Source organism: Lytechinus variegatus, chromosome 11 (genome assembly GCF_018143015.1).
Source record: "Lytechinus variegatus isolate NC3 chromosome 11, Lvar_3.0, whole genome shotgun sequence".
Classification (NCBI taxonomy): Eukaryota; Metazoa; Echinodermata; class Echinoidea; order Temnopleuroida; family Toxopneustidae; genus Lytechinus; species Lytechinus variegatus.
This window is the reverse complement of record NC_054750.1, coordinates 25214540-25240849: the sequence shown is the minus strand read 5'-3', so window position 1 is coordinate 25240849 and position 26310 is coordinate 25214540. Positions and strand designations below refer to the sequence as shown.

At 38.3% G+C, this 26310-nt stretch overlaps 1 protein-coding gene across 4 annotated transcripts in view; it reads left to right on the top strand.

Annotated features, from left to right (window-relative positions):
- The window catches only part of LOC121423414, a 155926-nt gene that overhangs the window by 110465 nt on the left and 19151 nt on the right, over positions 1-26310 (top strand). For all 4 annotated transcript variants that reach the window (XM_041618742.1, XM_041618743.1, XM_041618741.1 and 1 more), the window contains 20 exons: positions 1122-1292; positions 1966-2019; positions 3056-3094; positions 4168-4281; positions 5324-5356; positions 6538-6732; positions 8595-8633; positions 9423-9599; positions 10402-10428; positions 11115-11321; positions 13480-13956; positions 17624-17647; positions 18350-18684; positions 19510-19648; positions 20095-20214; positions 22000-22187; positions 23288-23410; positions 23766-23921; positions 24809-24953; positions 25706-25891. In XM_041618742.1, the coding sequence (XP_041474676.1) occupies positions 1122-1292; positions 1966-2019; positions 3056-3094; positions 4168-4281; positions 5324-5356; positions 6538-6732; positions 8595-8633; positions 9423-9599; positions 10402-10428; positions 11115-11321; positions 13480-13956; positions 17624-17647; positions 18350-18684; positions 19510-19648; positions 20095-20214; positions 22000-22187; positions 23288-23410; positions 23766-23921; positions 24809-24953; positions 25706-25891 (2949 nt within the window). The remainder of the gene's footprint in view (positions 1-1121; positions 1293-1965; positions 2020-3055; positions 3095-4167; positions 4282-5323; positions 5357-6537; positions 6733-8594; positions 8634-9422; positions 9600-10401; positions 10429-11114; positions 11322-13479; positions 13957-17623; positions 17648-18349; positions 18685-19509; positions 19649-20094; positions 20215-21999; positions 22188-23287; positions 23411-23765; positions 23922-24808; positions 24954-25705; positions 25892-26310) is intronic.

Here is a 26310-nt window from a genome sequence, read left to right as displayed (position 1 = left end):
GTTGGTGTTGGAGCACAATTTGCATTGTGTTTCCTAACTCCAAAACCGGGGGGGGGGCGTTTCATCAAGATTTTCGTCCGACAAGTGGTCAGATCTGAAAACTTTCCTGGATTCTGATTGGTTGAGAAGCACTGTTGCTGTGGTAACTGTCTGATAAAACAGGACTTGTCGGATAAAACGTCCGACAAGTCCTTTCATGAAACGTTCTGAGTTTACAAAAAATGGCTGTCCAGAAGTGGAATCAAGATCTCCCCAAAAGTCAGATGCTGGAGAGGAAGAGCTTGAAGAACCTGGTCAAGGCTTGAATATATTTTTGACAGATTTTTTACTTACCTGTACATTGGGTGATTACAAGTCCGGAATTGGTGTTGGTGTTGGAAGCACGATTTGGATTATGTTTCCTAGCTCCGATATCAATTCTGAGTTTACAGAAATGATACAGATCACCATATTGATGGCTCAACACCTAGTGAATTCCTTTTCAGGACCAATTTTATTTTATGTTTGGTGCTATGCTCATGGAAAAGTTAACCTAGCACCAACACCAAAAGGTCAACACTGAACTTGATGAGCGTATGACCAGTGGAGTATAGAAGCAACGAGGAGTCTTACTGTTCATTGAAGCCTGACCGTCTGTCATGATTTGGGAAAAAAAATTTCACAGTGCCCTGTAAATAATATAAAGTGCACTAGAAGAACAACATTTTACTTAATAATACTGCTGTATGTATGTTTTTATTGCAACAGTTCTTTTAAGTATATTTTGTTTGGTAAAAAATATTATCTAAGGGTTGTCTATATAACCAGGTTGTGCAGTTCAAAAACTCATTTAGTTGGCATTTTGATTTCAGAGAAAACTGTATCTAACCTTACTGTGTATTTGCATTTCTCTGGAATGAAATTCATCTGTACAATTAACAGATACGTGAATAAATGAAACAATAGCAATAGCTCAAACAAATTCATACCTTATCAAGTGGTACATTCAATTCATGGTGAAGCTACTGTATGCTGTGGGAAATGTGAATGCAAGTATTGGAAGCTTTCCATTTTCTTCATGTTGAATTTAAGTAATTGTCTTTGTTTGATTGATAAGAGATTTTCATCTCTCTCGGTTGCAGCCATGCAATGTGGTCCCAACATGATGTACGAAGAAATGGCCTCTGCGTGTCAGCCCACTTGTCAAAACCAGACACCACAGACGGATTGCAACCAACCACCCATAGACGGCTGCGTGTGTATGACAGGCTACATCCTCCATAACGAACTCTGCATCACAAAGGCAACTTGCAGTAAGTTAGTTTTTCAAGCGCTCTGAATCAGGCAAACATTGTTTTTGTTTTATTTTCAGGGGCTCCTTTTTACAACTTACTACTTGAATCTGCAACATTAGATCTTTTTGAGCTGTAACATTGTAGTGATTTGTGATTTTCAGGGGGCTTTTTTTCTAGTTTCCGGGGGGGGGGGGGGGTGTTTCACAAAGATTTAAGTATGACTTAATGACTTATGATTGATCAATAAGTTTGCGTGTTGCATAACATGTACGCGTCGGCATTTAAGTGCTTCCTAAGTCATACTTAAATCTTTGTGAAACACCCCCAGGGCTCTTTTGAGCATTTCGGGGGTGAAAGCACCCTGAACCCCCATGTATTTTTCATCCCTGCTCTAAACAGACAATTAAGATATCAAATTTTGCACATTTATCCGATGCCGTCCCTTTCATTGTTTAATCTTATCAAATTCTATTTGCATCTTCACAGAGTTGGTCTGGTAACAGTTTTCCCATTCATTTTACTGTGCACTCCTATGAGCATTGTAATTTCTTTCCTACATGTAATTTTGAGCAAAATCATCCATATTTTCTTCAGTTGGAAAGGTTGGCTTGTCCTTGTAAAGTGAAATTAGCGGCTTTGATGATGATTTATAACAATATTTTCATGTTCTATTATTTCCCCCATTGACTAGACATCATCCTGTCTGGGTCTAGTGGTCAGCCAGCACCAGGCCCTGTCAATACTGGTGAGTATCAACCCAGCTTAGGTTAGGGGGTGTTTCATGAACTATCTTCTTCATTGGTTTCCACTGATGAATTCGCTCTCAGCCAATCACATGCATGCATTTCAGTAGCTTACGAAGTGTTCAATGTAATCACTCAGACTTACCTACATGTATTTCTGAAATTCCCCTAGAGGCCTGTGACTAAATTCAGGTCATTCAGCTATGGAAAGCCAGTTGCCACAGGTTGGAATGTCGGAAGAGACACTGGGTCATTTTGAGTATGGCTTTAGAAGCTGATGTAGACATACATATACCAACACCAGAAGCCAAAGTACTCTACTTGAAATGAGGCCCAACAAACAAAATTATTTGTGTGCCTTAACAGAGAGAGAGAGAATAAAAAAGTAGGGTTGGTTGGTAAAGTTTTTTGTTTTTAATCATTTTCATTTTATATGAGAGAGCTCCAAGATCTATTTTCATTTACAGGCACAAGTGTCTTATGCTTACAATGTGGATGATATTCTACTGCATAATTTACCAGTTTCTATTGGCTTTTTTCTTTAAAAAGGGGTAGCAAAATGTATGAAAATTAGGGTTGATCATCATATTTTTGAAAAAAATCATAGTCTGTGCCAGATTTTTCCAGGGGTCAGTCGGGGTACAACAAACAATTTTTGTTGAAAACCTCAGGCTGACGATGGGATGAACTTCTAAAGATATAAGATATTTCTGGCAGTACATGTTGAAAGCTGGTGTTGAATGTTGTCTGATGAACCAAGTTTGACACTGGGTGATGACATTTTTCATGCAATTTCCCTTCCCCTTACCTCTAGCCCCAGGGAATCGATGAGGACATTGTAATTTCAAATTCGTTGGTAGTGTTTATGTTGAAATAATGCTCACAAATAAAATAAAATACCACTGTCTAATCAGCTTTTATGGTTCAGATGAGTAAAAATCATGGGTGCTTTATTAGAACATGAGTCAGTTTCTCTCACAAGCAAATCTTAGGTTTTTTGTGTACCTTTAAATGTATCTTATCCATTTATTTTTGCAGGATTGACAAGTTTATTTTCATTGTTCACCCAAAGGCAGAGTAAGTAAAAGGGCATGTACAGTGAACGTGTACTTCTGTTTGTTCTTTCGCATGTACATACATGTATATATGATGATGGTAATGATGATGATGATGATGGTGATGATGATGATGATGGTGATGATGATGATGATGGTGATGATGATGATGATGGTGATGATATGATGATATGACAGTGGTGGTCATGAATATGATGATAATGATGATAATGATGATAATGATGATGATGATGATATTGATGATGGTAATGATTATAATGATGATGATGATTATGATGAGATGATGATGGAAATGATGATGACAATCACAATGGTGATGATGATGATGATAATGATGGTAATCATGATGATAATGATGATGATGATGATGATAAAGACAATCATAATAATGTAATAATAATGATAATGGTAGTAATAATAATAGAGCTGAAATAATCCAATACCATTCAAGGACAGGGCATTGGCTGCCCTACTGATCTGCTGCAATGCCCATTTCACTGACCTGGGCCCATCTTTACAAGAGTTGACGTTGATCCGATCAGCCACAACTATGGACAGCCAGCAAGGTCGACATCTGAAATGCAACTTTGTTCAAAATATTTTCTGGATATGATGTCTATTAATACATTAATTGTTCCCTTGAAGATTCAGTGTGATTCTTTTTGTTTACTCAGGAAATTTCCTATTAAAAATAATGTTATGGGTGGATTTCCATACAGTTGAGATTGATTAGATCAATCGTAACTCTTTGTGTGACGGGACCCAGGGATATAAAGGTACTTGCCCCCCCCCCCAATAAAAAAGAAAGTAATCTCTTTAAAAAAATTGTCAGAGAAAAATCAATGACAAACTGTTTCATGAAACACTCCCCTGCTATTCATTTGACACTGATTCTGTTTCCATGACAACAGCTGTACTGTACATGTACAATCACTGACTGCTTTGCCCTTAGCCAATCAGAGGCAAGCTCTCCAGTAGCTTATAACACTTTATCAGAGAAAATTAATGACAAACTGATTCATGAAACTCTCCCCTGGTATTCATTTGACACTGCTTTTGTCTCGATGTCAACAGCTACAATCACCGGATCTGGGCAACCTGCTGTTTCGATTCCAGGACAACCTGCTGTGAATCCAGGACAACCAGGTTCTTTCACTCCGGGACAACCAGCCCCACCGCAACCAAGTGGTAAGTCTTGATCAGTCATAATCCTCTAAGTAGAGATAAATCTTTTCCCAAAATGAATGCATCTAGATGTATGTAGATATTCATATATGTACATGAATCAATATACATATTTACAGAGTAGATATTAATCTACATGTATAACATAGTCATGGGCTTAATTATACACTTTATACTAAGATTCTGATAAATAATCAAAACTGCATTATGTTACTTGATCATATGTTAAAGATATCTTCCTGTACATACATGTAATTATGTAAGGCATTTATACAGGGCGTCCCGCAAAAAAGGAAACCTGTTTTCAGAGAAAGAGATCACATTTATCAAATATATGTCTTTTACTATAAATTTGATACTCGTGGCAAGAGTGGAATCTCATCTCTACCAAAGGCGTAGCAAATTGTTTACGCATGGCAGATTACAAACAATGAATATTGAGGCATATCAGAAAGGATTTGCGCAGAAACTCTCGTGTGAATCTGAATCCACTCTCATTTCAGGGATCAGTGAGAGGAACTTAACAAAGAATAGAGTACCGAAGTGTGACTTCATCAATTTGCACTTTTTGCATTTTACCGCTTTTTTTTTACCATAATTTAGTAGAGCATGATGAAAAACCCCATGACTCAAATTTGATGGCAATCGGTCCATGAGGCCTCAAGATATGACCTCATGAATACATAATTAGCCCCATTGAAGTCAATGTACATGTATATGTATTATTGGCCTGATTCTAAAAGTTAGGGAAAAAAAGAACGATTGCTGGGCCATCCTTGTTTGTGTATGAATAAATAAGATACATTGGAAAGAGGAGATAATGTACATGGCTTTAATATGCTACTACTCATTTTACTGTAAAGCCAGCACAATTTTTCACAAATTTAAAATGAAATCTGGTAGCGTTTGTTTTGATACACACTGTATATGTACTGAATGTCTGAATAAGTGGATGTTCTGGGCAAATGGCTCATAGTCATTACTTTATTTTCTCTCTTTGTTCATAATATTTGAGCTTTTCTTCATTTTTGTTTATTTCTAACAGGAACAGTAAACCTTGGTTCAATCTTTACACTTGGTGAGTGAATGATAATGTACGTTGTGTTAATGCTTTTTATATGACCATCCTACTGGACGTGGTATGGTATCGCACTCGATGTCTGTCCGTCTGTTAACTTTTCTTTGTAAACACGATAATTTCACTTTAAATCAACCTAGGCTCATATAATTTGGTGTGTATAATATTAGCATGGATCCCAGGAAGCCTACCGATTTTGAGGTCAAAAGGTCAAGTCGCCACCTTCCACTTTTCTTGCTTGATCAATAACTCTATTTTCCACGTTACAGACGGACGTATTATGTGCCGGCCCCAGCTACACTATTGTTTATTATACATTTATAGATCAATTTACTACTTAAAAACAGACAATTTCACAGATTGTGATGACCATATTTGAATAATAGATGTCTGTAAAACCCAGGCCACATATTATCAGGGACATAAAGCATATAGTTTTAGTGGCAAAACACAACAAGATCTGTCCGGTCTTGGCTCAAAATGCAACCATTAAAATTGAGATGAATTTGCTAAATAAGAAACACCAGGGCTCAGAAATGCAAAGTTAGCAATTGATGACAAAACAATTTTTATTTGAACCATTGAATAACTATGATGTACTATCAATCGTGAAAATCAAACATCATAATCGGTCGCTATATATTGTAATGAGGGAACCTGTCAAGTGTATGTGTCAGCATGTTTTATTGAAGCACTGCATTTAATATATTTTCTCAAGGAATAAGCTTCATGTAGCTTTTACACCTCTCGGGAAATACATGTACGTGTAGACCTTGTGCAATAGGAAAAAAAAATTCTTTGTAACATAATCACAAGAATTTATCTGTTTTTGTTCATATTTTGCGTGGTAGGCTGCAAGCTTTGTCAGACCTTTGTCGTAGCTGGCGATTATATGTCAAGGAGAGTATGCAGTGATGTCATCCTGCCACCATCTTTAATAGAGACCGAAGCGCTTGCCTTGCATGCGTTTGTGATCTGTCACTAGCGTACCCCTGTTACATGTAATTACAGTTACACTTATTCATATACCCTCTGAGGGAGGGCGCTTTGAGATTATGATATCATACATGTACGTTTATGCATAAGGTCTATTAGATTCATGCATTTTACTTTGCCAAACATAACATTTATCACTTGCTCTGATCTGAAATGTAAAATCATGAAAATGTGCTCTTATGCAGGACAACCTGCTTCTGCTCCGTCCCCATCACAACCGGCTCCTTTCCCGGCACAACCGGCTCCGTCCCCAGCACAACCGGCTCCTTCCCCAGCACAACCGGTTCCATCCCCAGCACAACCGGCTCCATCCCCAGCACAACCGGTTCCTTCCCCTGCCCAACCGGCTCCGTCTCCAGGACAGCCGTCTTTCTCTCCAGGTGAGTTAGCTCCAATCCAAAGTGGTCAGTTTCCTCTCAATAACTTTTCTACCCCTTTTATTTTGTTAGCCACTGGAGTCATTTACAACAGTATCTATTTGACTTTTTGATTTTGCCTCTGTTATCTTCCACCATGCCATACAGGACCAATAATCCAAATCCCACATCTCTGGTATTCTGAACTCACAGGACAGTATCTGGCTAGACCTGTTTACTGACATTCGTGTATTCAAAATCTATGCATACTTACATGTATGTTGTTCTTGACAACCTGAAGCCATGTAACAGGCTTGCCAGACATGGCGATAAGCAATTTTGGCGATCTTGATTAGAATATTCATGTTTGGAGCGTTGTGGCCCAGTTGATTAGTCTGCGGACTCTGAAACAGAGGGTCGTGGGTTCGAATCCCAACCATGGCGTAATTTCCTTCAGCAAGAAATTGATCCACAATGTGCTGCACTCAACCCAGGTGAGGTAAATGGGTACCTGGCAGGAATTTATTCCTTGAAACGCAGTGCGCGTAACAGCTGCACTGCTAAAGCCAGGGTAATTATGCTGCATATACTGTAGAGCGCTTAGAGACTTCTGACAAAGTAAGTATTAAGCGCCATATAAGCAAGTATGATTATAATTATTAATTACATGTAAAATAAATACTTCATTAGGGCCGTCTGCACTAGCGCGAGTTTTCAAATAATCATGCTATTTCTGATCCGGCAAATTATTCCGATCTGAACAATCTTGAGATTATTAGTAATGAAGATGCAATCATCGTGATAGTTCGTTGAATTAATCTGAAGATTGCAATCCTAAGTCAACTTAGGACTATTTGCAAAATTGCACGCTATTTTACGAAATATCCCGCTAATTCGCAGGTGCAGACGCAATCAAGATTCGACTCAGGATTATTTTTATACGGCTTTGGACCGTAATAGATGTACATCATCAGTGCCTCACTCGAGCACAAATTGCTCTTCTTGCGCTGGTAGAGATTAGGTTTCTTGAATCTCGAGATAAGTTGTGAAGACGGATGATCGGGCTGAAATCTCAAGATTGGGCAAACTTGGGCTGGTGCACCACCGCCTCTTATTTCTTTCTCAGGGAGGAAACATCCATAAATTGAATTATTATGTAAACATGCAAATAATGTCTACATTCAACAACTCCAAGATGTTCTTTTAGTAAAAATAAACGACCTTGGTTCATAGATGAACAAGGAAAATCTTCATTGGATTTTGGTGTCAAGGGATCATATGCAAAGGTCAAAGGTTATATGAGGCTATATGCTTCTGTTTACCTTCCAGAGTTTGATTTTTTTCATCAGTTTCTGGGGTCATAATAAACAACCTTGGTACATGTACATGTACATAAATGCACTAGGGCTGCATGTGGTTTTGGTGTCAAGAGATCATAATAATGCAAAGGTTTATTTGTGGTCACTTTTCATTTTATCTTCCATTCTTTTATTTACATCAGTTGCTCTGAGAAAAAAAAAGAGGATTATGTTGAAAATGCACTGATAATACATATTATAGTGCTGTTTTGGTCATGTGCTAAAGGGCCATATGCAATCTTTAGCAATTTTAGATGAGGGGACTATGAAAAGGGCTCAAAATGTGTATTTTTGCAACTGAGCATGACACATTGTGGCCAATTTGGAAACAATGTTTAATACCTTTCCAATTTATGAGCAAAAATCTTCTGTTTTTTCATTGGATAGCGCAGTCTGGGAATCGTTCGTTTCTTTATTCTGAGCGGCTAGCTTGTATCTTGTTGTGATTTTGAGAGCTTATTCTGCTGTTACTATCTATGGTTTTCTGTTTATAAATGTATTCATGTTTTTTTACTTTCATTGTGACAGGAATGCCCAGCCTGAGTGAGATGTTCAGACTGTTCCAGCGTAAGTGCTTGACTTCAGTATATCCAGTATTGATTTGTTCCCACCAAATCATTTTACAATGTGTTTGATAAGTTTGCCAAAGTTAGGTTAAAATAAGTTGCACCCATAAACTGATGTATATTTTGATTCATCCAAGAAGAAAAACAAATAATGATTAGAAATAAATCTGATCATCTGGACTTACTGTTTGAAACGGAGAGAACAGTTTCACGTCACATTCCGGATGTTCTTCAGCTCGTCCGAACTGGTGGGAAATTGGCGACGCACAATAAATGTTATTGTCTTTGAGACGTCAATGAATTTTCCGGATTACTGGGTTGTAAATTGGAGAGAGTTGCATCCATATTCAAATTTTGATAAGTAGAAATCCCCATTTAGGTTTATCATAAAATATTTGTCTAACATGTTAATGCCACAGTTGATTGTGTTATGATTTAATGGCAGTCTGATTCATAAAATGTTCACAGTTATTGTCACTTTGCCATTATGGTAACAACCATGATTGTAAAGGGGCTGAGCAGCCAATCAGAATCAAAGTTCCCATTTGGTAGTGGCAAAGTAACCATAATTATCAAAGCTTCTATAATCAACAGCCACCCGGTCTTGTGTTAAGGCATGTTACCTGTCTTTCTATCATTGCTAAGAAAGATAAAATGATTTGATGCTTTTAAGATTGCAGTTAAATTGAAGAAGTATTTTGTACACAGTAAGCCACCCCGGACATTCTTTTTCAATATGCATTCTTCTACATAAGATTTATGTTCATGTGCTTGTAATCTCAATATATAGAATCACAAGCTCCTGCACCAGCCCCAGCACAACCAGCTCCGGCTCCAGGTCAACCAGCTCCGGCTCCAGGTCAACCAGCTCCGGCTCCAGGTCAACCAGCCCCAGCTCCAGGTCAACCAGCTCCAACCCCAGGACAGCCTGCTCCTGCACCTGCTCCACCAGCTCCAAGCTCGACGAGTGAGTTCAGGCCCAAGAGCCTTTCTAAAACCATGTTTTGGGTTTTTGTTTTCTTATGCATGTAGCTATTGCAGAGATTCATTATGCTATATACATATACATGTACAGGTAACTGCACACATTGGGCTTTATAATGATTTCGGGCCCATTTACAAAGATTTACGATCAATCGTAACTATGGAAAGCCAGCCAGTTTGTTACAAAAAGCTGCAATAGCTTTCACATCCTACCGGGTTTATTTACCATGTTCTGTCTTCTTTCCAAACCCCCATGACCGCAGCTGACTTTCGTCCCTGGTAGTGACTCCATTCTAGAGATAAATGTACATTTCAAGAACTTTGGATTTGAATCTGGGCTCGTCTTACAACAAGTTACAATTGATCCAATCAATCGTAACTTATGGAAATCCATCAGTGTCATAATTTTTTTCTACATGAAATTGGCACAATGTCCTTTGTAAACAAAGAGAAGCACAGTGAATTTTCAAGAAAACTGAGAATGCATGAATATACATCATAGTTAAAAAATATTTTGAACAAACATGCATTATAGATGTTGATGTTGCTGCACGTCCATAGTTGTGATTGATCGGATCAATCGTAACTCTTTGTTAGATGGAGCCCAGATTGTATCTCCAGTCATTAACGCCAAAAACTTCTTTCCGCAAATTTGATATGAAATGTACAGTACGTGTATGAGGTCTTGTTGCCCTTTTGATGCATAGTTTGTTGAAATATGAATAGAACTGTACAGTACTGACATTTTACTGACTTTGACTTCCTCTGTTTACATTCATAAACAGGTTTTAATCTCGGTCAAATATTCCGACGTAAGTACACTCTTTGTTAAAGCGAATGCACTGTATTTCATTACTTAGCAGTTAATGTAAGTAAGTAAGTAAGTTATTATGTAAATAAGTAAGTGAGTAATTTCGTAATATGGAATAAAAGATATTTATGATGTGCAAAATATATCCACCCTAAGTGTGCTCAACCACTCACAATGAACTTCATATAAATTTAAGTGAGCAATTTGGTAAATAAAGTAAGTAATTAAGTGAGGAAGGAAGTAAAAAAAAGTACTTATAACTGAGTAAGTAAATGAGTGAGTGAGAAAGAAAGAAAGAAATCACAAGTGAGTATTAAGGAAATTTGTGGGCAAGTAAGTACATTAGGTAAGAAGGTACATGTATTTAGTAGTAAGTACATTAAGTACTACGTCTTAATATACAGCAAACACAAGTACATGTATTTCATAGAAATGAAGAGAAAACATCCCTAATATTTCATAACAAAATTATGTGAATGCTGGTACATGAATGTACATGACGTAATTTGTTCCATTAAAAGGATACCTTTGTTTGTGGGCATGACCTTTGTTTTTTGCATATGAAAGGAGTCACAAACAGGATAAGTACATATAAATGTTTAGCATGTTTGATTTATTACAAATACTATCTCAGATACAGTATACTTGCAGTCACAGATCATTTTTAATCTTTTATACTAAATATAGCTCAACCAGCACCAGCACCGGCACCACAACCCAATCAACCGGCACCAGCAACATCTGCACCTGGGCAGCCAGCACCATCACCATCTATGCCTGGTCAGCCGGAACCAGCACCTTCTGTGCCCGGTCAACCAGCACCAGCACCATTTGTGCCCGGTCAACCGGCACCACCAAGTATGCCTGGTCAACCGCCAGCACCAGTACCAATGGGTAAATAAATTCAGTTTTTTTCGGGTACATGTATTTCCTTTTAACCTATTGAGCCCTATTAGAGAAACTGAAATCTATTTGTTGGCCAAATGGTCACTTGATCTTGAATATTATGGTCTTAAATTTACAGGGCACCAAGGCCATTACCAAGAGCACCACTTACAGTTAACCCTATCTAGGCCGGGGGGGGGGGCCTCGGAGGCCCCCCTCAACAAATTGCGCGATATTTTCGCCGTGCGAAATTTTTTGACCGCGCCACTCTCTGACTTTTTACTTTCAAGTCTTGCGCAACTTTCGAGACCAATTTTGCGTCACCCGGGTATGTGGTTCCGAAATTACGCAACATTGTGTAAGTGCATGTCAGACCGAAAATGGCTCAAAAACGTGATTTCGTGTACAAAGTCAATGCAAATTGTGTTTTCAACCAAAATTCATAAATGTATGATTATTTTTAGTTTTGCTAGTCTAAATGTATTCATTTTATGCTTTTTATGATCACAGAAGAGTCCTCAACAAATTTCATTGAAAAAACAATGAAAAACAAAAGGTCAAAAAAACAAAGAAATACATAAGAAATTGCAAAAAACAATATAATACATAAGAAAATGATATGATATCACAATTTTTTTCATGTACACTTGCTAAGGACACCACAAAGAGTTTCTATACCAAAAATTAGTACATTTGGAGCTTTGTTTAGGGAGTTAGAGGAAAAAGTATGATTTCTCATACTAATTACGACTAAATTAGCATAATCACTTAATAGCGATTCGCATGAAATAAATTACTATACAATCTTGTAGATTATGTCCCAGGCAACCCACGTGCCAATTTTTGGCGTGATCGCGAGGTCGATGGCCGAGATCTTAGGGGGGGGGCCTGGTAGGCCCCCCCGGCCATAGGAACTCTCAAAATACCCCGGCCTAGATAGGGTTAAAGAGCATGGCAAGCCTTTTTTGTGAAGGCCTTTTCTTTAGATGTAAATTTCAGACCTCTCAATATTTGATTAAAATAATAAAAAAATAAACAGACAACATACAAAGTGTCTAGTTAATTATAAACTTTCCCATTTGCCATTAAAATCATGTCTTTACATTGTCAGAATTTGCTTTTAAAAAAGCTCCTTCTACAGGAAAGATATCACAGCTGCCAAGTAGTACGATTTTCTGTATTTCATACGGAAATCAATTAAAAATACGGCAGTACGCTTTTTCATGATAAAATACGGGAAAAAACAAATTAGAGAAGAAAAGGTATTGTTCGCCCCACTATAGTATAGCATCTGGGAGCTTTCGGGCGGAGATGAAAAAATGGCAGCCGTGTGTTGCTGCCCTCTACGTTCAATGAGTTGTGCTTTCATCAAGGCTTTCCGATTAGAATTTTTGATATCTTGGCAAATCAATGCGGGTGACAAGTTCCGAGCGCACGCACGTAGTTTACAAGCGCAAAGCAGCGGCTCAAATCGCGATATTTTGCGACTGGTAAATACGTCTGTAAGGATGATGACGTCATCCAAGATGGCAACTTACGTTGACCGTCGGAAGGATCGAAGATGACGATGTTTCGATAATCACTTGAAAGGAATTAGCGGTAACTGCGGTCTAAGGTACGATATTTCTGAATTTCATACATTTTTCCGTAAATATGGATGCAATTTCTTTTTCATAATGTGACATTTTATGATTTCATGTGCAAAAAACGATCGGAAAAAATCAGGTTTCCGTCGAATGTTAGATCTAACGTTACTGCTAATACGTTGTCTGTACGTACGGGCCTCCAAATTCTTCAGTCTATGTATTGGTGAGTGAGCCAACGCAGTTCAGCGGAACAACCAAAATCTAGACTGAAGCTTTTGGTCTCGTGTGCGACGGTGTGGGGCGCAAAATAATGTAAGAAGTGATCGAACTTTGCCATTATTATGCATGCATATTTATCTCACGGTAAAAATACAGATTTTTTTGTAAAAATACTGATTTTGGGGATAAGAATATTGAAAATGCAAAAAACAACTTGGCAGCTCTGAGATATACATATGAATATTTTCATATTTACAAGAACATGAAGGAATTGCTATAGATGTGTCAGGGTACAGCGGAAATATTAGCTTTAATCAATACACTCATGCATGATATCACTCGTTCAATTATTTGTTTTACAGAGACTCCTGAACAATGCGACATGGTATACGGATTTGACGTATTTGATCGCGGAAATTACGACAGCGATGACAAGACAGTGATCTTCTACGGGGACCCCCTGCAGTGCCACGGCGATTCGGGCTACATCAGCTACATGGTGCGCCAGCTGGAACCGTTCTACGTCCGCTTCTACCGCTCCATCGGGGCGAACATGGTGATGCTGGTCAGCAGTGAGGTCGTCATGCCCGACTCGATGTCCGGGACCTTCAACTTCTCGATGCCGTACCATAAGGGAGACTTCCTCAGCATCAGCTTCCAGACCGGTTTGATCTCTTACACCGAAGGCGGACCTACGACTTTTGATACCTTGGTCTTGTATTACAACAAGTACCCTGAGATTGCTTCGTCGCTCCCCGGAACCACTTTACGCATCCCGGAAACGGAGTTGCTGGTGAAGAGGGAATACTCCATCATGGCTACGCTTGCCTGCGATTGTGGTTAGTTTGACCACCTTGGTCACATTGACTCTACGGCGGCCGTACGGCGAGTCGAAACAGTCGTCTTAATCATTTTTGTCTCAGCTGCGAAGCAGAGTGAGACAATAGACGCCGCTTTTCAGACGGCGGCGGCAGCGGCGTCAACATCAAACCTTAACCTGAGGTTAAGTTTTTGAAATGATGTCATAACTTAGAAAGTATATGGACCTAGTTAATAAAACTTGGCAATAAGGTTAATCAAGTATTACTGAACATCCTATCAGAGTTTCATGTCACATGACCAAGATCAAAGGTCATTTAGGGTCAATGAACTTGGACCATGTTGGAGGAATCAACATCGAAATCTTAACCTGAGGTTAAGTTTTTGAAATGTCATCATAACTTAAAAAATATATGGACCTAGTTCATGAAACTTGGACATAAGGTTAATCAAGTATCACTGAACATCCTGCATGAGTTTCACGTCACATGACCAAGGTCAAAGGTCATTTAGGGTCAATGAACTTTGCCGAATTGGGGATGTTTGTTGAATTCCCATCATAACTTTGAAAGTTTATGGATCTGATTCATGAAACTTGGACATAATAGTAATCAAGCATCACTGAACATTTTGTGCAAGTTTCAGGTCTCATGATTAAAGTCAAAGGTCATTTAGGGTCAATGAACTTTGGCCGAATCGGGGGTATCTGTTGAATTACCATCATAACTTTGAAAGTTTATTGGTCTAGTTCATTAAACTTGGACATTAGAGTAATCAAGTATCACTGAACATCCTGTGCGCGTTTCAGGTCACATGACCAAGGTCAAAGGTCAATGAACTTTGGCCGAATTGGGTGTATCTGTTGAATTACCATCATAACTTTGAAAGTTTATGGATCTGATTCATGAAACTTGTACATAAGAGTAATCAAGTATCACTGAACATCCTGTGCGAGTTTCAGGTCACATGATCAAGGCCAAAGGTCATGTAAGGTCAATGAACTTTGGCCATGTTGGGGTTTTTTGTTGAATAACCATCATATCTCTGTAAGTTTATTGGTCTAGTTCATAAAAAGTGGACATAAGAGTAACCATGTATCACTGAACATCTTGTGCGAGTTAGAGTAGTATTCAAAGTCAGCACTGCTGCTAAATTGAACCGCGTGATGCAGGTGAGACGGCCAGAGGCATTCCACTTGTTATTCAAACCACCTATATGTAGCTGGTACAAAAAAAAAATGTTAAAACGGCTGTTTTCGACTCGCCGTACGGCCGCCGTAGAACAAATGTGACCAAGGTATTAAGCTCATTTACAAAATGTTACTAAAATTCCCTACTCTTTGAAATCTTTTTACAATCACCTCTTGATGAAGAGGGAGTACTCCATCATCATGGTTACGCTTGCCTGTGATTGTGGTGAGTTTGACCACTAATACCTTGGTCACATTTGCTCTATGGCTGCTGTATGGCGAGTCAAAACAGTCGTTTTAGTCATTTTTATTCAAGCCACCTATATGTAGCTGGTACAAAAAAAATGTTAAAACGGCTGTTTTCGACTCGCCGTACGGCCGCCGTAGAACAAATGTGACCAAGGCATTAAGCTCATTTACAAAATGTTGCTAAAATTCCCTACTCTTTGAAATCTTTTTACAATCACCTCTTGATGAAGAGGGAGTACTCCATCATCATGGTTACACTTGCCTGCGATTGCGGTGAGTTTGACCCCTTTAGCTCATTTACAAAATGTTACTGAAATTCACTTCTCTTTGAAAACTCTTTACAATGACCTCTTGAAGTCAGTTGGAGCCTTGTGTTTAGGTGCCTGCGAGAACCAATCATGAAAATTATCTATCATGTAGGTATATGGCACGCTATTTGTACCATTAATGCGATAAACAAAATCACTTGAAAGCTTTGTATCAGTTTGATGCAGAAGCTCTGTTTGTTGCTAAAATTTATTTGTATTCATAGGACAAATATCTTGCGACACTTGAGGCATTGTACACCTTAGTTTTACTTGTTAGCAGATGAATCAAAAATACAAATTTTCATTAATTGTTGAAAAACACCAGCGATTTTTACCTCTTGGTGATTCTAATCATGATTTTTCTTTTGAAAGTGATGAAAATTCTCTAGCACTTTCATGAGAATAAGAAAGTCCTGAGATACAGTGTATATACAGCGCGTCCCCCCAAAAAAAATGTCCCTGTGACATAGGACTGAATTAATTCTAAAATGTGGTAGGACTCTCAAATAAATGTTCATGAGTGGAAAGTTCATTTCACGTTCTAACTTTTATTAAAAATTCATTGGTCGCGCTTCAGCGGTTTTGAATACACACTCTGTTACGTAACAGTGGTGCATTTTAGCTCATTCCAAGTTTGCAGCATTGATGCATTTCTTCATTGTCTATGGCATGTTAACCCCCATTCTTACATCCCGGATCTGAGCAGGGATAATTCCCTAATCATATCTAGGCTCATCAAATCATAAACTTGAGCATGTTCAGAAGGACAAGAAACATCAAAATTAAGTTTGTTTGATGATTGATAAGGGGAATCAGTGCACCAACTTGAAAGAAAATGTGAATGATGGATGAGTAAAATAAGCTGAAAAAGGGGGAATCAACAAGTTAATCACCCTTTGCAAAAAGGAACTATACCAAAGAAAATTTTGACTTTTTTCTTTTAAAAAGTTACACTGAATTATTGAACTTGACCTCAGTAGCTAATTAACCAAAAAAAAGGAATGAAAACAAAAATGCAGTATTGCTGGAATTATGCATGAAACAGACATGAACCGTTGGCTCAATCATCGTGCATCTCCCGTTCATCAAACATGAAATGAACTGTCAATACTGTTTTTGCCCTTCTGAACATGCTAAAGGTTGTTATTTGATGAGCCTGGTTAGATCATGGAGATTTCCCTTGTCAGATAAGGGAATTCCTGGGTCAGAACAAGGAGATAGAGGTGATATCTCCTTGGTCAGAATGGTCAAAGGGGGTTGATATGCAAGAAAGTGCAGGACACAAAGCAGTGTTGCATGCATATAAACTTTGAATGGGTTGAAAAGTACCACTGTTACATAATAGGCTGTGTATTCAAAACCTCTGAAACAAGACCAATGAAATTTTTATAGAAGTTAGAACATGAGATGGGCTTCCTATATCCATACATTTCATCGATAATAATTTATATTTTTGGAAGTTATTAAGCCGCATATCAGAGGGACGTTTTTGGGGGATGCGCTGTAATTTTTTATTTTATGAAGCCTGATGCAGTTGGATAATGTTCAAAGGTGGTTTAGCCAACCATTTAAATATTTCTTGGATAAAATATATGTAATGCCTCTAAAGCAAGACTCATCCCTTTTTTTGCATAATCTTTCATCCATGGGATCTTTAATGACCCAAGACCTGGAAAAAGGTCAAAGTGATCTTACCCCTCCCCCTCCACCTTTTTATAAAAGAAATCTTACTTGATATTCAATTTAGCAGGTTTCGTCAAATACCATTGAAGTTTTATTGACACACTGATCCAAGATCACAGGTATGCAAAAAGTGTGTGAAATTGACTTTGTTTAGTGTCTCATGTTAAGTAATTTTAATCCTATTGTTTACAAGTGTAGAATGGAAAGTGTGTGTGTAACTTTGAATTTTTCAATGTTTTATTTGTTTATTTCTCACAGAGGGAGAACCACAGGGACCCGCAAGTGAGTTTACTGCTACTTTTCACTCTTTAAACTATGATTTAAATTATGCGACGTTCACAATATTGTGCAGTGAAACCTAATCAGAACAGATACAATGAAATGAGCATTAACACTTACATGCTAAATTAGGTAAAGACTAGAAAATATGAAATGGCATTTCAAGTTCAGTTATTGGAACTAAAAATAATTTTGTTATTTATTACAATTACTGTCATTTCTTCAATACTATTGATAGTTTGTCATAGTCATTTCATGTGCATTAATAATGTCTTCTCTTCATACAATGCAATTACTTTTATCTTTATCAACATCGTCATTATCATCATCTTCTTTCTCTTCATCATTATCATCATCATCGTTATCACCATCATCTTCTTTGTCATCTTCATCATTGTTATCATCATTGTCATCACCATCATCTTCATCATCATTATCGTCATCATCATCGTCATCACCATCATCTTTATTGTCATCATCTTCATCATTGTCATCATCATTGTCATCACCATCTTCATCATCATCATCGTCATCACCATCATCTTCATTGTCATCATCTTCATCATTGTCATCATCATTGTCATCATCATTGTCATCACCATTGTCATCACCACCATCTTCATCATCATCACCATCATCATCTTCCCCATCATCATATCATTTCCACCACCATCATTTTTAAATGATATCACTTTTGCCACACAGTTGATTGCAACTCTCCGCTTGGCGTGGGTAGTAGGGACATCCCAGACGTAAACTTTGAAGCCTCCTCTAACATCATCGGCAGCCCGCCATCGGAAGCCCGCCTCTTCACACAGGTCGGTATGATGTTCATCGGCGGCGAAGGATGGACAGCACTAGCCTCCGAGGCTGACCAGTGGATTCAGGTCAGATTGAACGCTGTGACTGACGTAGTTGGACTGCAGACCCAGGGAGGTGGCCAAGGGGCCAACCAGGAGTGGGTGACCAGCTATGCCGTTCAGCATGGCATCGGTGAAGACATCCCGGAGTATGTCAGGGATGATAAAGGCATGATTCAGGTAAGAGAATCAAGTCTCTCTCTCATGAGGTAGTACATTATAGAGAGCCTTGCTATGACACAAACAAAATGAAGGGAAGGAGAAGTACATGTAGGGAAAGAGGAAGGATGAATTGGGTGAACAGTCTGGGGAAATGGATATAGATCTACATTGTAAAGAGAGAGGAAGGAAAGAATTTGAAGTGGTGCACATAGGGAAGGCTAGTAATAGAGGGATGTGGAACACCATCATCACCAAATATCAGTGTTATCATGTCAGTATCAAATGCATCCATATTAAGGATTTGATAATACATTAGATATTAGCTATGGAGGTGTTGTGGCTCAGTGAATAAGTTTCCGGTCTGAACCACAAGATCCAGGGTTCAAATTCCACTGCAGCGTTTGCGTTCTTTTACGTGGTGTTATCTACATTCGCCAATCTCCACCCAGGTACATAAGAGCTACGTGTACTTGTCCATGGGTACATTCTGCCTCTAATATCAGGCTGATTAAGAACCCCTATGGTTTTATCAACTATTTTTTCGAGGTAAACTGTAGAAAATTGACTGGGAAGTTGTACAAAGTGTGATGTCACACATGTTAGTCACATTGTCAATGGGATGGTGTCCACATCATATGGGATCTCAACATTCAAATGCTATTTACTTTTTTATTGTTTGTTCAATTTTTCTCAAACTTTCATTGATTGTTTCATTTTCCTGTTTCCACACAAGCTAACTTATTCCCAGGGTTTCATTCTTCTTTATTGATCTCAAACACGGTCAGGAAAGAAACGTGTCTTTATAGCCTTATTTTCGTCTCTTTCCTTCATTTCTCATCACAGACATTTGTTGGGAACAGTGATAAGGAGTCCATCCAAACAAACTACTTCTGGAAGCCCATCAGAGCAGAAGTGATACGCATACTACCAAAGACCTGGAATTCTCGCATATCAATGCGGTTTGAGGTTCTGGGTTGCCTTGGTGAGTAACACAAAATTATACAGGAAGATCCATTACTGTATGTACCGTGAAAATGTAGCTCTAAACTCGGGCTGTAGCGTTTGTCCTGTGTCATCCTTTTACCAATAAAATCAGAAGTGTAAAGTACAAATAACCCAATCATCACATGGTACTTAAAGGGAAATGAAACCTTTGGAACAAGTTGGCTTTTGTTGAAACAGAAAAATCAAAGAATAAGAACAAAGAAAGTTTGAGAAAAATCAGACAAATAATGAGGAAGTTATGAGCATTTAAATATTGCAATCACTAATGCTATGGAGACCCTCCTATTGGCAATGCGACAAGGATTAAGAAGAGTCGAGCAAGGTATTACATGTAGTTTGTTCATAATGACCATCCAGCATGCGCTTTTGTCGCCCATTTATGTGAATATCAATAGCTGCTTTGTCTATCGGTTCTCCTTTCAGCTGATAACCCTTGCGACAGCAACCCTTGCCAAAATGGAGGAATCTGTAGCCACGACACCCGTACCAACGACTTTGTCTGCGCCTGCCCGGATCTCTTCAGTGGAAAGACGTGTGAGGAAGGTCAGGAGCACTGTTGCATTTGTTCTCAATAATTCATTGATATACATGTAGATTCATTTTTAATCACAACTATAGAGTACCGAAGCGATGATGTCAGTTGCCATGGTGTCATGGCAGCCAGGTTCTTAACTAATGAACCCGGAATGTTTGTCATCGGGGAAAATGGCTGCTTTTGGAATGATCGCTTGCAACCTGTTTTTCAGAAAAACCTAAATGTGTACAGACAATCGTCACGTGCGACTCTGTTTAGAACCAGCTTGCCGTAACACCATGGCAACTGATGTCACACTTTGGTACTCTATCAAAGACCTAAATATCAGTTTGAGCAAAATCTGTTATTCTTTGTGTACATAGATTGATACATGTACAAGTATGTGTCAAATCAGTCTGTTAAACAATGCATAATTGCTGAGAAATGGACAAAATGTGCGTGGCATCCCAACCAGGGGGGTGTTTCACAAAGATTTAAGTATGACTTAGGTCGCACTTAAATGTCGACGCGTACATGATATGCAACGCGCAATCTTATTGATCAGTACGCAGTAGTGCGCGTCCTCTTGGCCTGATCTGACCAATGCTGTCATGCCTTTTATACTGCGCGCAACTAGACATTTAAGTGCGACTCGAAGTCATACTTAAATCTTTGTGAAACTTCCCCCTGATGATGTGTAATTTTTGTAAGCAATGATAATACACAATCCAACATAAACTTAACTTTCTTAATGGTCATCAGTGTGGTCATTTGTAGCTTAGATATCTTGATTGGACAGAGTTTAGTTTGCTATGTTAACTCCTTACCTGCTTTGTTTGACTAGAGTCACATACAGGGGGAGCTGCCAACTTTGACTCAAGTCACAGTACATTCACATTACACACAGAGTGTATTAAGTCTATTGTTCATGCAAACACACACAATAGTGGTAGGACTACGGAAATCGAAATTCAGTCCATTTAGAGCCTCCCTGAGTGAATTAAATCAAATTCAATTCCAAATCATAATGACGTTATCATCGGCTGCGAGTTGAAGCTGATTTGGACTTTACTCTGACCATAGGGGTTGTCGCAAAGTAAAAATATGATTTTAGCTTTCCTAACAATATGCCAAACTTTGATTGAAATAATTTTGCTTTTTGGAACTTTCATATTTAATTCAAAATGCGATTTCTTGAAAAATTGTGTCGCACGTTGCATAGTGTGTGACAGGCTTTACTGAACTTGGCTATTCAGGAGATTCGTCATTGAGGCTCACGCCCTTTTTTAGGATTAAAAAAAGAAAACGTTTTCATTCCCAGTGTGTACGATATGTCCTTTGTCACCTTCATGCACATGCTTTTGTCAATGATATGTCAATGATATACATCTTAATTTATATTTCACAGTTATTGTATTGTCTACAGGATAGTTTTCCCATTTCATCAATTAAAAAAATGTGAATACAGAACCAGTCACAATTCTTTGAATCAATATTGCCTGTTTCGGCCGGAGAGCAATGGATTTGGTCCACTGATTCTATTGTTCTCTGGTTGAGGCAGGTAGTAGTGAGTCTGGGAATTGTGACTGGTAGTGTATTTTATCTTTGAACAATTTTGTATTAGTGATAATTCTGATTTTAAATGTTATTGAATTCACTCATTACTGTACAGAACCCAAGTTACTCTTTTATCTATTATGTATATATTGTTATTTTATGTTAACAGGACCAGGCTGAAAAACAGTCAATCTGAGCCTGTTATCCTGTATAAAGATATTTTAATAAATAAAAAAAAAACATCCTTGTTTGTTCAGAAATGGGAACCTGTGTCCTGCTTCCCGAAATGTCCATCAAAACCTACGATGAGGCGAAGTACTTCTATCCTGGTGAATGCGAGTATGTGGCGACCCAGACCTGTGCTGACGGTCCAGATAGCTTCCAGGTGTACGTGACCACCATCCCGTTCATGGAGAAGGAGATTAGAGTGGTACTCGGTGGAAAGGTCCGTACTTGGTCTCAGTTGCAGTAAAGTGCTAATATTATTGGGGTACCAAAATTAGTCTTGCAAATTAGTTGCAAATTAAATGGAATTGATTGCAAGCTTTCGGGTGCATGTGACCATTATCCCATTCATGAATCTGCCCTCTTCATTCATTTGCTTCAGCTAAACTTTATCTATCAATTGAGTATCGGAATATACATGTATAAAACGACCCAAGTCCAATTTTTGGCAAATATGGGAAATTGTTCCTTATACAATGACTCATCTTGTGTATAAATGATAAATCTGAAATCATCTCAGAAATGCCTTAAATAAAGGAGGAAAATCTAGTAGGAGTGTAAGAACATACCTAGCGCCCTTTCTCGTTACTTCTACTACTTACTACAGAAGTCTACCATGTACATGTATATGAATGTAAGAAAGACCCAAGTCCAAATGATCCTAAAAACGTCCTAAGTCCACCAGACAAAATGCCCGCCCACAAGTAACATGAATATTAATGTTCATTAAAATGATGTACACTTTAATGTGTTTCATGATGTTCTTTGATGTTTTTTGGCCAAATATAGTTGAATTGCCCATATAAAAAAATATCTCAAGAAAGATTTTATTTCAATAAAAAGACGAAAATCAAAGTAGCATATCACTGAGAATGTAATGAAATCGGGTCGAAAATACTAAAGCTAAGTTCAGTGTATTAAGTTTTATAATTTCACTTGATTTCACAAAACAGTTACATACTGTATATGCATATCCTGGTACATGTAGATATCTCATTTGTATTTTATTACATCAAATATGAATTGTCTTAATTTTTCTTCCTTACAGTGTGAAACAAGGTTTAATACATTTACCTCCCCTGAATATGTGCAGTTGCTTTAGTTGTAACCTACATGTATTGTGATTCACAAAGTTGCTTACTGTCATGCCAAAAAAAATACTATATATTTCACGTAATAAAATACAAAAGAAATAGTGAGTTAGCAACATCATCAATTCACTCACTAATCACTGTAGTGCAGATCTGGTGGATGCAGGAATTTGAATGCATGCTTTTGTGAATCCATTCATTTTCCTTTTTTGTATATATATTTTGACAGACATACCAGCTGAAAGGAGAAAAGGAGTTGTACGTAGATAATCAACGGGCTGCATTCCCTTACATGACCCCTCCCGCCATCACACCTGAAGTCAAGGTTATCCTGGCAGGCAACAATATACCAGTAAGAGCATTTGATTAATACTGTTTGTACTTTATTACCTCCATGTATTAATGTTAAAACTAAGGGGTGTTTCATTTTAGTTACAGACAAATTGACCAATTAAAGGAGCATGACGTGTTAGGGTGTGAGAAAAAAGGTTTTCCTGATGTTAAGCATTTCAATGAAACCTATATATAAAGACTGCCCAGGGGAGAGGAGATGATGATGAAGGTCATGATGATGATAATGATGATTATGATAATAATAATAATGATGATAATGATGATTATGATAATATTTATGATGATGATGATTATGATGATGATGATGACAATGCTGCTGGTGATGATAATTGGTGATTTCATTGCTTTGTCAGGTGTTAATGACAGACTTTGGGCTGAGAGTTTGGTGGGAAGGAAGTCGCACCGTCAAGATCCAGGTGCCACTCCACCTGCGGAATGAGATGTGCGGACTCTGCGGTAACTTCAACGGTGATATGACTGATGACTTCAAACTGAGAGATGGGTCTGTGGTTAGTAGATTGATTTTCACGATCTCTTGAGCCCCACCCTCTTCTATATTGTCTTCTTTTACATATTCCTGCTGCTTACATGTAATTCTAAAGTTAGTCTCCTTTTCCTTCTCCTCTTCCTCCCCACTCTCCTTTTCCTCCTCCTCCTCCTTCTCCTTCTCCTCCTCCTCCTTCTTCTTCTTTCGTCTTCTTGTTCTTTGTCTTCTTCTTTTTCTTCTTTGTCCTTTCTTTTTCTTCTTCTTCTCCTCCTCCTCCATCCTCCTTTTTCTTCTCCTTTTTCTTCTCCTCCCTCCCTTCTCCTCCTCCTTCTTCTTCGTCTTTTTATTCTTCTTCTTCTTTGTCCTTTCTTTTTCTTCTTCTTCTCCTCCTCCTCCATCCTCCTTTTTCTTCTCCTCCCTCCCTTCTCCTCCTCCTCCTTCTTTGTCTTTTTCTTCTCCTCCACCCTCCTCCTTTTCCCTTCTCCTTACCCCTTCTCCTCCTTCTTCTTTGTCTTTTTCTTCTCCTCCACCCTCCTCCTTTTCCCTTCTCCTTACCCCTTCTCCTCCTTCCTTTGCTCCTCCTCCCCCTCCTGCTCCTACCCTCCTCCTCATTCTCCTTCTTCCTCTCCATCTCCTCTGCCTTGCCATTCTCCACCATCTCTTTCTCCTCCTTTTCCCCTCCTCCTCTTCTTTTCTTCATTTCTGATTATTTCATTTGTCTTGAAGTGTCGCTTAAAATTCTAGTTTAAATCAACTAAGGTTAAAGTAGGTCTATGTGTAATTGTCAGAATACCACCCATAAAATTTAGAGGATTTCTTTTCTTCATTTTTTCTTTCATTGATCTACAGTATTGTCTTCTCTTCTTCCTATGTTACAGTATACTATGCATTTTTACTTTGTGTATGCAGGTGAGCAATCCTACTGAGTTTGGAAAGAATTGGGTAAATCCTCCGTGCCTTGCACCGTGCACTTTCTGTGATCAACCGACCTCTTGTGACAATAAAGCGGCCAGTGTACGCTCGGCGGCGGTAATGACATGCTCCGAAATGAGCTGTAAGAAACCTCCCCACGCTCTTACGTAATTTTTAATGATGATGATGATCAGTAGCAAGATTTGTGAAGGTCTGGTGATTTATGTCTCACAAGGGGGGGGGGGATTTTTTGTTAAGTAATTTCATTTTAATTAACAAAACTACATATTTTTAGTACCAAATTTACATGCACATCGTGATTGAAACTATCAAAATGCATATCTCTGGAAATAAATATATGTATATTTTTTGGGGGTGGGGGGTTAGGAAAGGTTAGATATGAGATTTTTCAACATGTAACTCTTTTGAAGTTTGGATTCAAATTCAATGCAATAAGTACTTCTCATTTTTCATTTTAATCAGAGCACTCATTAGATGTAGCATGCATGCAACTGCATGAATATCGTGTTCTGTATCAGGAGTACATGTTGCTAGGAGACTTATTTTTCCCTCGCAAACTGATCTTGTGACCTATTTAATTTTGTCACTTGAAAAAAATTAAAGAGGTTGCTAAAAAAGGCCGACTGGCCATTTTTTCTTTCATTTGCTTAAATGATTTGCATAAATTAACAAATTCAAGGAATTCAAACTTTATTTCCAAATTCAGCAAGATCTACTTTTACATCATAATACATACAGGTACATGTATATAAAGCATCAACATCATGATAAATATAAAACATCCTAACACATTAAAATATTTTATTGAGTGAATGAAAAGAAAAAATCAGCCAAATTGGTAACAAATTTTCCTTTCCTATTTTCCTCTTAAAGCTACCTTCGCCACCTGTCTCGGTAATATGATTGACAATTCCATGTACGTGGATGGCTGTACTCGCGGCATGTGTGTCACTGAAAATGACAATGGCTTTTTCTGTGAGCTGGCCGCTAGCCTTGCACGGGAATGCGAATCGATGGGCTTGCCAGTGGAAACATGGAGAAACTCAATATCACGATGTGGTAAGTTCTTTCAGTGTTCACTGCAAGCGCCTATAACCTGGCAGTTGGCCAGAGTAGTCCCCAAAGTACATGTATGTATGTAAGTGTATGCAAGACTAATGGTTGAACATATCAGTTTGTAACAACTTCCATCTGGGCCACTGCACCAAATAAAACTAAATATAAAATGCAATCCTGTTTTAGATCAAGTAACTTTCCTTTCCTTATAAACCTGGTGTATACATGTAGGTGTTAGAACTATTTCCTCGTGTTTTAACCAATTTTCATCGACTTTGGCACACGATATTGGTTGTAAGGTATTAAGACATGCAAGATCCATTATCCAAATGTGTTGGACATTATGTTGCTATGGTAACAAAATTGGGTGGGGGCATTCAACTATTCATCACCTTTAGTAAAATTTCTAGTTTGTTCTGAGC